Below are 12,434 nucleotides of genomic sequence, written 5' to 3' on the forward strand. Positions count from 1 at the left end.
TTTAAATGGATGTTAAAGTCAATAAGTAAGTAGTGATTGAAAGACAATGTATTTGTGAAGTCTCAGAGTTTTACCCTACATATTACTTAATTTATTTTGTTTTGGGGACCATACCCAGCAGTGCTCAGGTTACTCCTGTCTCTGTCCTCAGGAATCACTCCTGGCAAGCTCAGGGAACTATAAAGGGTGCTAGGGTCAAATCTGGGTCAGCTGACTGCAAGTTAAGCACCCTTTCACCAAGCACTATTCCAGACCCTATTTTATATATAAAATACATGTATTTATACTTATAAGATATTGCTGCTCTTGCTATTACCTGGGGCTGTATGGAGAGAGAAGGATGTTAGAGTGGTTTTTGTTTTGTTCTGCAGAACCAGGGATCAAACAAAGGATCTCATGCATGAAAGACATGTTCTGTACCACAGTTACAACCTCACCCCTTAATTATTTGTCTATGATGACGTCAGTATTTTTACAATGACTTACCTGAGAGGTGCCTACATAACCAAATGCTAAACTTAATATCACTAAAAGTAGGACAAAATGACATCATTCTGATGTGATTCAGCATTACCAACACTGTAATTAAAAAATAGGGAAACAAATGAATGTGAGACAGATATCCATCAGATAGCTATCCTCCACTTTTCAAATAGCCAATACAATGAAAGAAAAAGTTAAAAGTGACTAAGTAATGAGTGTTTATAGCAGTTTTTAATTTAATCAAATAAATTTAAAAAGAAATGTAGGGGCAGAACATACAGTGGGTAGGGTACTTGCCTTGCATGTGGCTGACCCAGAAGTCATCTCTGACTTTCCGTATGGTCCCAAAGCACTGATAGGAGTAATTCCTGAGCATCATTAGGTGTGGTCCCCAAATCAAAAATGGTCTAAAATAAAAGAAAAATGTAGGGGACAACAGAAGAAATTTAAATGTAAGCAGCATATTAAATGATACTATTGGATTATTTTCGTAGGTATTATGGTACCTTGGTTGTTCATAAAAATATCATGATTTGGGGTATCTATGTCAAAACAGGCATTGGAGGCCAGTAATATATTTAACTTTAAAAAAAATTTTATTGAATCACTGTGAGATAGTTACAAGCTTTCATGTTTGGGGTATGATCACACAATGATCAAACACCCACCCCTCCACCAGTGCACATTCCCCACCACCAATATCACTGGTATGCACCCCCATTCCCCCCTCCCCCTGCCTTGATGGGAAGACAGTATCTGCATTGCAAACCACAAGGCCCAAAAGTAGAGAGAGAGTATGGGGAATATTGTCTGTCTAACTTATTTTTAAATAATTCAATAAGAAATATATTAAATAATGAATAGAAAAGAGAGACTAGGGGCCAGAGCAATAGTACGGCAAGTAGGGAACTCGCCTTTCATGTGGCCAGTTCCAGGTTCAATCCATGGCACTTCTCCTGGTCCCCAACGCCCACCAGGTGTGATCCTTGAGCACCGAACCAGGAGTAAGTCCTAAACACTGTAGGTATAGCCCCTAGACCAAAACAAGAAAAGAAAGGGTTACACATAAGTGTGCCAAATATTAAATTATAAGTTTCCATTTTATTACACAGCTTTGCTTAGGTTTGAAACTTCTCAATTTGAAAAGTTGATAAAATATCCCTTGGTAAGAAAGCTTGTTCATGTGTTTTTAAAAGTATGTGTTTTGGAAGATAGAGTGATAGTAGAGCAGATAAGTCAGTTGCCTTGTACACAGCCTACCTAAATTGATCCCCAACACCCCAGATGATCTGCTGCACTCTACCAGGAGTGACCCTTGAGCACAGAGACAGGAATAAGCCCTGCGCACTGCCAGCTGTGGTGCCAAAACTTAAAAAAAAAAAAGGATGTATGTTTTCCTAAAAATTGGAAAAACAGTGTCTTAGTGTCCCAAGAAAATAGCACAATTTTTCTGTTGCCCTCACCTTAGTACAACCAGTTTTTAATTGAGGTCTTAATAAATTTGGTCATAATGAGATTTTACTAATGTGATAAAACATGTCTCTAAGTATTTGTCTTATTTGGATTAATGAATTTTTGATGATTAAATTTTGGAAATTGGCCTTAGCATATAAGTTTGCCAGAAATTTTAAAAGGACAAAGACCTTTCCATTTATTCCAAAATCCTATATGAATATGACCAGCCTTATTCATGATTCAATAAATATTTACTAATGTTGACTTTTTCATCTTTTCAGGGATCTGTCAGAAGTCAATGATCTTTCTAGGTTTAAAAATTTAAAATATTTATGGCTGCATCATAACAAGGTAGTATTATATTTTATTTTTAAATGACTAATTTATGACTAATTCAGATGAACGTCTGAATTTTATGGGTTCTGTGGAAGCAAAAATTTAAAAGCATTTTAACATTGTATGTTCTAAATTTATAAAAGATATAGGTGAACATACATATGTTTATGTATGTACATATAGTGCTGGTATATTGAATCACAAAATTTATGAGATGCTATTAGACTACAGTTTTACTTTTTATCTCCAAAGTCCTTTGAAAACTTCTAAGTGGAAACATTCTTTCTCTGGCTTCTGGAAGAATACTTGGGTACTTCTCTCATATCTCATAGTTAATATAAATTCTTCTGGCTCATTTGAACCATAGTAACTTTGTCAATTTAGAAACCACAGTGTTAAAGAGACTATTAATGAACTGTGCTAATCTCCATTCGCAGATAATACCCATATGTACATGTGCATACATACACACATCCTTTCCCTTATCCAGCTAGGACCACTGTCATCTTCTTTAACTTGGTTATTTTCCTTTCCTCTTACCCATATCTTCTCCAGAGTTCATAAACAACAGGAAAGAGTAGGGTACAGATGAGAAAAGCTCAAAATTCTTATTTGGTTTATCCCTTTGTTTTAAATAGATGTTCAAATTTGACTCTTAATGCTCTCCTATGCTAATTACTTTTTCCTAGATACTCCTTACCTCTCCTTTTATCTTAGTGTCACTTACCAAGAGTGTCGCCTGGTCTTATAATCCCAAGTAGAGTCCCTTGTAAAGTGCTACATGTCCCTTGTTAAGCACCTAACTTTTTTTTTTTTTTTGGTGGTCAAGCAGTTCTTCATTTATTGACTCTTTTTTTTTTCCCTTTATTGTATTTTATTTTTTTTTAAAGTTGTAGATTTACAATTTTTTGTGCTTTGGTTTCAATTATACAATGATCAGATACCCATCCCTCCACCAGTGCCCATTTTCCACCACCATGGATAATATCCCTCCCACCCCCATCCCCCCATCCCCCCTGTCTCTGTGGCAGGGCAATCCCCTGTGTTCTCTCTCTCCTTTTGGGTGTTGTGGTCTGCAAAAGAGGCATTGAGTGGCAAACATGTTCAGTCCATAGTCTACTTTCGACATGCATCTCCCCTCCTGGGAGGATCCTCCAAACATCCTTTATTTGGTGCTCCCTTCTCTATCTGAACTGCCCTTTCCTCTAGGATACCCGGCTGGCCTCTAAGTTATGGAGTAATCCTCCTGGTGCTGATCTCAGCTATTCTTGGGTATTAATCTCATACTTTGTTACTTTATATCCCCCAGCTGAATGCAATCTTTCTATGTCTATCCCTCTCTTTCTGACTCATTTCGCTTAGCATGATACTTTCCATATTGTACCACTTGCATGTAAATTTCATGACTTCATCTTTTCTAACAGCTACATAGTACTCCATTGTGTAGATGTACCAAAGTTTCTTTAACCAGTCATCTGTTCTTGGGCATTCAGGTTTTTTCCAGTTTCTGGCTATTGTACAGAGTGCTGCAATGAACAAACAAGTGCAGATGTCACTTCGACTATACATTTTTGCCTCTCTGGGATATATTCCCAGGAGTGATATTGCTGGGTCAAATGGGAACTCAATTTCTAATTTTTTGAGAATCGTCCATACTGTTTTCCAGAAGGGCTGAACCAGTGGACATTCCCACCAACAGTGAAGGAGTGTCCCTTTCTCGCCACATCCACGCCAGCATCGGTTGCTTTTGTTCTTTTGAATGTGGGCTAGTCTCTGAGGTGTGAGATGGTATCTCATTGTGGTTTTGATCTGCATCTCCCTGATGATTAATGATGTAGAGCATTTTCTCATGTGCTTTTTTGCCATTCGGATTTCTTCTTTGAGAAAGTTTCTGTTCATTTCATTGCCCCATTTTTGGATGGGGTTGGATGTTTTCTTCTTGTGGAGTTTAACCAGTATTTTGTATATCCTGGATATCAACCCCTTGTCAGATGTGTATTCGGCGAATATCCTTTCCCATTCTGTAGACTGTCTTTGTATTTTGGTCACTGTTTCTTTGGAGGTGCAGAAGCTTCTTAGTTTAAGATAGTCCCATTTATCTATCTCTGTTTTCACTTGCTCGGCCAGTGGCGTGGCATCTTTGAAGATACCATTAGCTTCAATGTCATGGAGGGTTTTGCCAACTTTATCTTCAATGTACCTTATGGTTTCTGGTCTGATGTTGAGGTCTTTAATCCATTTTGATCTTACTTTTGTACACAGTGTTAGGCAGAGTTCTGAGCCTATTTTTTTGCATGTAGCCGTCCAGTGATGCCAACACAATTTATTAAAGAGGCTTTCCTTACTCCACTTCACATTACTTGCACCTTTATCAAAGATTAGATGAGCATATGATTGAGGAGAGATGTCAGTGTATTCAACCCTGTTCCATTGGTCTGCAGTTCTGCCTTTGTTCCAGTACCATGCTGTTTTAATTATTACTGCTTTGTAGTACAGTTTGAAGTTCGGGAGGTTGATTCCTCCCATTTTCTTTTTCCCAAGAATTGCTTTAGCTATTCGTGGGGGCTTATTGTTCCATATAAATTTCAAGCACCTAACTTCTATAGTGGTCCCATATCTGGATCCTGGAACTAGGTAGGTTTTTTTAATGTCATAGGCCAAAGAAGTCAGACGGTCCTCGTGCAAGCCAAGCTAATGTAGCTTCTACAAGAAATGTCAGGCATTAGGCTACCATGTCACTAACCACAGGAAGTAACTCCTCAAGGCACTGAAGTGTCTCCTCAAGAAACTTGGATAGAGACAGTGTCTTACCACTGCCTAGTCCATAGTGGACAAACTGGGTAGCTCCCAGTCCCCTCCATTCAAAAATGAGAGACTGAACAAAAATTCAGACTCAAATAATCATGAAAATTAGTTAGTAGGTTGTGGCTTAATGTTAAAGACTTAAATATTGTTCCATTTAAATTGATGATACAGTCTTAGCATTGTGAGTTTTTACTTCCATTTTCCACACCATCAGTACTGCAGTTTTAGCAGTAGTCTGCTTGTCAAGCAGTAATTTATATTCTCAGAATAGAGTTTTTAAATAAGCCATGCTTATAAAAATAATTCAGTATTCTATTGCATTTTTAGCCTTTTTAAAAAGTCAACTTAGTGGAAAAATGGAAAATGAAAGTGCTTCTAATTTCTAGGAGAACAAATGTTAATTCCTCTGAGGTTCAGACAACTAACAACTGAAAAGTGTATTCACCACTTGAAGGCATGTAGCTCAAAATTCTTTTAAAACACCCTGCCAAAAATTATCATGGGTCACAGTGTAAGACCTCTGAGTAGAAAAGGATGAAAATAATAAAACATGGACAAAAAAACGAATCTTTATTTTTCTGTGCATTTTGTGTGGTCAGTAGCATCAGCTTTGAAGTAAAGAGCATATATAAAGGTTGGCAATATGTCTAAAGGGAGAGATAAGTTAAACATGTTGCAATCTTTGTTGACTTCCTAGGAGTGGACCTCCAGTCAATCCTTGAATTTTTGCATGATTGACTTAGAGATACATGATGGTTGTAGGGAGAAATTCATATACTGCCAATTATTTTTTTGAAGAGAATTTTGTTTGAAGAGAAGGAACACAAAAAAGAATCAATTTTCTGATACTTGGTTATTTATGCAATAAAGTAACTGTGTTATGTCTAAGATAACCATCGTTTAAGCATTCTTCAAAAAGCATACCTATTAAATTTATAAAACATTGAAAGACTTTCATACCAATACCAACACCCCATGGTGCTCAGGGGTTATGCCTGGCTTGATGCTCAGGGATTATTTGCAGTACTTTTTTCTCAGAATACAATAAGCATTGGACAGGAAACCTGTGTAATATACCAAGCAAAATTGCAAGATGAAATCTAAGTTTGTGCCAGAGCTTTTAAATACTATTAACTAAAGAAAAGCACTGGAGCACTGTCCTCCCATTGTTCATAGATTTGCTCGAGTGGGTACCAATCATGTCTCCATTGTGAGACTTGTTGTTACTGTTTTTGGCATATTGAATACACCACAGGGACCTTACCAGGCTCTGCCATGTGGGCAGGATATTTCCAGTAGCTTGCTGAGCTCCCTGAGAGGGATTGAGGAATCAAACCCAGGTCAGCCATGTATACGACTGACCTGGTCAAATGCTCTACCTGCTGTTCTATCACTCCAGCCCAACTAAAGAGTAATTAAAATATTATTTAAGTAACTGAACATATAAGTAATTGATCAGAGTTCATTAACAAGACAAAGAAGGACCAAAGAGATAGTATAGGGATAAAGCTCTTTTATTCCATGAGGCTAACACTGGTTCAAATCCTGGTATCACATATGGTCCGCATATAGGGGTATAGAAGTGATCACTGAGCATTGAAAGGAGTAAATCCTGAGCATTGCTGACATGGCCCCCAAACTAAAAACAAATAGCACTGTAGCACTGTCCTGTTGTTCATCGATTTGCTCAAGCGGGCTCCAGCAATGTCTCCATTGTGAGGTTTGTTGTTACTATTTTTGGTATCACTTGATCACTTGACATCCGTTGCTCATCAATTTGTTCAAGTGGGCGCCATTAACATCTCCATTCGTCCCTGTCATGTGCTAGTGCAGCCCAATGGCATCTGCTTGTTCTAGGAATATGAAGAACATCAAACCAATCATTCAGGGTCTTGATGAAGAAGTCTGACAATCTCGTAGGTGTGCAGCCATGTGATTTTTTTATGTCCTATGGAATCCAGTTGGTAACGGCTCTAGTCCAGTAGTCATCTGCAAATCTCATTACATGTCCAGCCCATCTGATTTTCGATGCCTTGGCAAATGAGACAGTATCCCTGATTCTTAACCACTGATGAAGTCAGAACTCTGGGTTCTTTTTTCATTTGAGTGAAGCATGATACTCCAAGCATAGCTCTTTCGATTCCTCTTTGGGAGACCCGAATAGCATTCTCATCCTCTTTTCGTAGGGCGTAGGTCTCTGAGGCATATGTTAATGCAGGAAGAACAGTGAAATCAAAGAGATGTGCCCAGAGCCCAAGGTTCTTCTTCCTCTTAGCTATTTCTTAGATGCTCTTGAAGGCGTTCCAAGCCGCTCTCTTCCTCCTGCGCAACACAGGTGCCAGCCATTTGTCATGTTGACTTCTCGAGCTAAGTACACAAAACTGTTGCATTCAGAGATGATCTTTCCACTGAGAGCGAATGGGACGTCAAGAACAAACCCATTTCTCATAAACATTGTCTGTGTGAGATTCAGCTGTAGTTCAACCTTTCCACACTCACGAAGCTGGCCCTTATTTGTGCTGCTTGGCTAATGTTTGGTGTTATTAGAACGATGTCATCAGCAAAGCAGAGATGGTGTAGTTGCTGACCGTCTATCTTCACTCCCATTCCTTCCCATTCCAGTCATTGCACTACGTACTCAAGTGTGGCACTGGAGAGTTTCAGTGAAATAGTATCACCCTGCCGAACCCCTCTCTTGACATGGGGAGAATGGTGAGATCTTTGTAGAATGATGAGATCTTTGTAGAATGGTGAGATCCTGGTAGTGAATCTGTAATACTCATGGAGGATCCTGATATATTGAGTTTGAATGCCCTGTTTGATTAGGGCTTCGATGACCGCTTCTGTCTCAACAGAATCAAAGGTCTTCTTTAAATCAATGAACGTTAGACAGAGCAGCATCTTGAACTCCCAAGAAACCTCAATGAACTTGGTTATCATGTAGATATGGTTGATAGTACTGAATCCTTTGAGGAACCCAACTTGCTCGCATGGTTGTCCTTCACCTAGTGTTCTGCCAATGCTATTCAGGATGACTTGAGTGAACAGCTTGTAGACGACAGACAACAGCCAGATCAGGTGATAGTAGCCAATGTCATGGACGTCTCCCTTGTACAGTGGTACAGTCCTGCTGGTTTTCCATTGGGACGGAACCTTGCATTCAGACAGGTAGCATGTGAAGAGCCGAGCCAGTGTATTGATGAGTATTGACGGCAGGTTCTTCAGGTGTTCGGGTCTGGCCTTGTCTGGGCCAGGTGCTATTTGCTTCTTTACTGACGAAATGGCGTGTCAGATTTCAGAAGGGAGAATGTTGGGAATGACATATCCATCCTGCAGAATTTGGTATGTGGGCAGGTGGACATGGCCATCAAGGAGATCTGAGTAGAAGTCATGAATAATCTTCTCCATTGCCCTTCTGGAAGATGTGATAGATCCATCAGCATGTCAGAGGGCAGTCATCTTGGTCTTGTAGTTAGTGAAGGACGGGGGCATTGTGAGTGCTTTTCCCGGCTTCTGTCGCATCTGCCAGCACTGCTGCTCCTCTGTCTTTGAGGTCTTCCTTTATTGCTTCTCTGCACTGCTTTGCAAGCTCAGACATTTGCTTGAAGTTGCCTGAGGCTTGCTTCAAGCCACGTTGGCAAATAAGCTCAAGAGTTTTTGAAGACAGGCATTTTTTTTGTTGCTATCTCTCTCTCAGTGTTCCTCACACAATCATGGAGGTGCTGAACCAGTCAATTGTATTCCTCATCAATGTTGTCAATGATGGCATCTTTCCATGTTGCCACAATAGTGCCAAAGAGCTCCCAGTTGGTGGTCGTTCTGGAAGTTCTCTTCTTAAACTTTGCAGCCCTTTCTCCCCACTCTGTGAAGTAGAATTTTGCATGAAGGAGATGGTGGACCAATCCCGTTTGGAATTTTGGGACAACAGCGACATTGGTCAGGCAAAACCATCGATTGAATATGATGTGGTCAATTTCATTGTGGAACCGACCACCGGGAGACTCCCATGTCCAACGTTTAGATTTGGCCTTCTGAAACTGTGAGGTACCATGGATGGTCTTGGTCAACATGATGAACTCAGAAAGTCTCTCAACCTGTTCGTTCCATTCTAGGCCATGAGTCCTGATGTGGAGTTCTTTGGCTGATCTACTCGGTCCTATCTTGGCATTAAAATCACCAGCAATGATCTTGTAGAAGCTATGGTCTTTTTTATAGAACTTCTCCAGCTCCATGTAGAACTTCTCAACTTCTTCTTCATCATAATTGGATGTTGGTGCATAGACAACAAAGACAGAAACTGCCGGCAGTGAGCCACATCTATTCAGTGAGCCACCTCCACTACCTCCACTACCCAGCCGCTGCCATGCTCCAGGACGCTTTCCAGACACATCATAAGACACTTAATAGCCATCTTACAGGATTACCGCACCATATTTGATAGGGCTCAAATATGGTTTGAACCATGGGAACACTTGCAAGCATTATTAGAGGCCGCCCTAAAAGCCTCTATTCCTCTCAGAGAGCCTGGCAAGCTACCATGAATATCCCGCCCGCATGGCAGAGCCTGGCAAGCTATCCGTGGCATATTCAATATGCCAGAACCAGTAAATACAATGGGTCTCATTCTCCTGACCCTGAAAGAGCCACCAATACGGCAGCGTTAAGAAGGATGAGGAAGGAGAGGCTGATAAAATCTCAAGGCCCAAACGAAGAAAGACAAAAGTAACTCTGTACTTTCAATGCACGTACGCTGGCATTGGATGCATTCATCGAGGACCTGATGGTACAAGTGCGAAAGATCAAGTACGACATCATTGGTCTGACCGAGACAAAAATGCATCAATCACATTACGCTGTTCTCGACACTGGAGAAGTACTCTTCCTCAGAACATGCGACAAAAGAGGCATTGGTGGTGTCGGTGTCTTTGCCAACACAAACTTGGCTATGAGCATTGATTCATTTAAATGCCTAACAACCCGAATTGAATGATTACACTTGAAATTTTGGCATATCAAAAACATATAAACAAGGATTAAAAGAATTGAGTTGCTTTAGTAATTATGAGGTAGGAAAGGGCAGAGAGATAGTGCAACAAGACTGGAGCATATGCTTTGCATGCAGCAGATCCGGTCCATGGCACCATATGGTTTTTTTTTAGCAATTCTAGGAGATTTTACTTAGCACTGACTTAGAAGTACTTTCTGAGTACCTGTTACACAAAAACAAAAAAAAAATCTATTGGGATAGCAATAAATTATCTTGGCATGGGCAATATCCAGAGAAGATTCAGGAAAGAAGATTCAAGAGAAAGAAAAGGCTGAGATAAGAACCAAACAAGACAGTAGACCAACAAAAACTCAAAGATTTCCCCTTGAAAACATCCAAGCAACAAACTCTTATCACATAGAAAACCCCGAGTTGTAGGGGGGGTGGGTGTTGCTCAGGTAGAGGGTGGCAAAAGTTTGTTAAAAACAAAAGCAAAACAATGAAATCAACTATGCAAAGACAAACAGCACACATTTGCAATCTAGGAACACCTACATCTCAATTTGGGAGTGTAATTCCTTTTAATTTATGGGGTAACTTCAGCTCTTACCTCACTGGCGAAGCCCATGTTCTCTTGAACAAATTACACTCTCCCTCACTTTCCCTCCTTATATTCTCTACATCAATTCTTCCTCAAGAAAAAATAAAAGATATATCCTTGTTTTCTATCTGCTAATTTTCACATATTTAGAATTTGGTAAATAACACAAATATGTAGATTTCAGAAATATTGATGTACAAAAACAGCAAGTTGCTATAAACCATCTAACTCCTATTTTCACTGTATCACTGTCATCCCATTGTTCATTGATTTCCTTGAGCAGGCACCAGTAACGTCTCCATTCGTCCTAGCCCTGAGATTTTAGCAATTGCCACTTTGGAGGCTCTTTCAGGATCCGGGAAATGAGACCCATAATTGTTACTGGGTTTTGGCATATCGAATATGCCACGGGGAGCTTGCTAGACTCTGCCGTGCAGCAGGATGCTTACGGTAGCCTGCTGGGTTCTCGGAAAACTCCTATTTTACCATGTGTAAATGGTAAAATTTACCACCTGTATATAATTCAGGTGGTTCCCCAAAAGATGTAGGTCTCCTGAACTTCCCCAAATTATGTGGCTTAGAGCAATGAAGTTCTGGTCTCAGGAAGGAAGAGAAATTGCTTCTTGCAATAAAAAGAAAATAAGTCTTAACCTCTGCTCAGGTTTTGAGATCCATCATCTACCCTCACAGAAAAGAATGTTAAGAGGAAATGATTATAGTGAATAGCAAAGTAAAATATCTTTATATAAGGTATAGGGAAAATTTGAGAGACAGAGAGAGACAGAGAGAGACAGAGACAGAGACAGACAGAGAGAGAGAGAGAGAGAGAAGAGAGAGCAGGAGGTGGAGGTTGGGAAATGTGTTCATGAGAGTACAGAAGGGAAACCCCAGAAAAGAGAGGGCTCTAAATGGCCTTGGGGGAGGGTCTATATATGGATCATCTCTAAATCTTCTTAGCCTGGAGTTCTCTGTGCATATCAAAGTTGATCAGGGTGTTGTCAGAGGGATAAACTTTGAATCATTGCTGGTCCTCAACAGCTTGTTATTACAGCTATTGATTCTTCTTGGAGTTTCTCTTTTCCTGAAGGGGATCACCCTTATCTGGGCAGTGCCACAGCTTCTGCATCTACAAAGGAGTGTGGCTTTCATACCTATGGGCTAATTTGTGACTGGTGACAGGTCAACGTCTCTATTCTTCCCCAACAACTTGCCAGAAGTTCCCTATCTGCCTGCCTGCCTCACAAATCATAATTTGAAAAATTGAAATTATTTGATTATGCTATTTGTAAGTAATTATTTAAATGGAACACATTTTTTCATATATTCTACAGAATTTTGCCGACTCCTTAAGTCACATTTAAGTATATATACATTTGTTCATCTACACATAGATGTACCTGTCCTAAAAATTATTGAGAGTGGTACAATCCCCATAGTAGCACATAAGAGATAATAACATTGAAGAACATAATAAATTACCATGAATTCCAGATAATTTATGTTCTTCTGTTTTTGTTATCTCAGAGTATAGTGACCATATGTCAACTTTGTTCAAAGAATTTTATTTTACAAATATTTTTTTGAATCCTCAAAAAAAGAAATTAAGCCCCTATATAAAATGCACTAAATGGGGCCAGGCAATAGTAAATAGTGTTCTTGCCTTGCACACAGCCAACCTGAATTCAATCCATGGCACCTCTTATGGTTCCCTGAGCCTTGCCAAGAGTGATTCCTGAGTGAAGAGCTAGGAGCAAATCCTGAACTCCA

At 39.8% G+C, this 12,434-nt stretch overlaps 1 protein-coding gene across 1 annotated transcript in view; it reads left to right on the forward strand.

Moving 5' to 3' along the window:
* The window catches only part of LRRC72 (leucine rich repeat containing 72), a 70,941-nt gene that overhangs the window by 10,792 nt on the left and 47,715 nt on the right, over positions 1-12,434 (forward strand). The window contains exon 3 of the mRNA XM_056118699.1: positions 2,220-2,289. Within this exon, the coding sequence (XP_055974674.1) occupies positions 2,220-2,289 (70 nt within the window). The remainder of the gene's footprint in view (positions 1-2,219; positions 2,290-12,434) is intronic.

The sequence above is a fragment of the Sorex fumeus genome, unplaced genomic scaffold, assembly GCF_029834395.1.
Source record: "Sorex fumeus unplaced genomic scaffold, SorFum_2.1 ptg000037l, whole genome shotgun sequence".
NCBI classification, from domain to species: domain Eukaryota; kingdom Metazoa; phylum Chordata; class Mammalia; order Eulipotyphla; family Soricidae; genus Sorex; species Sorex fumeus.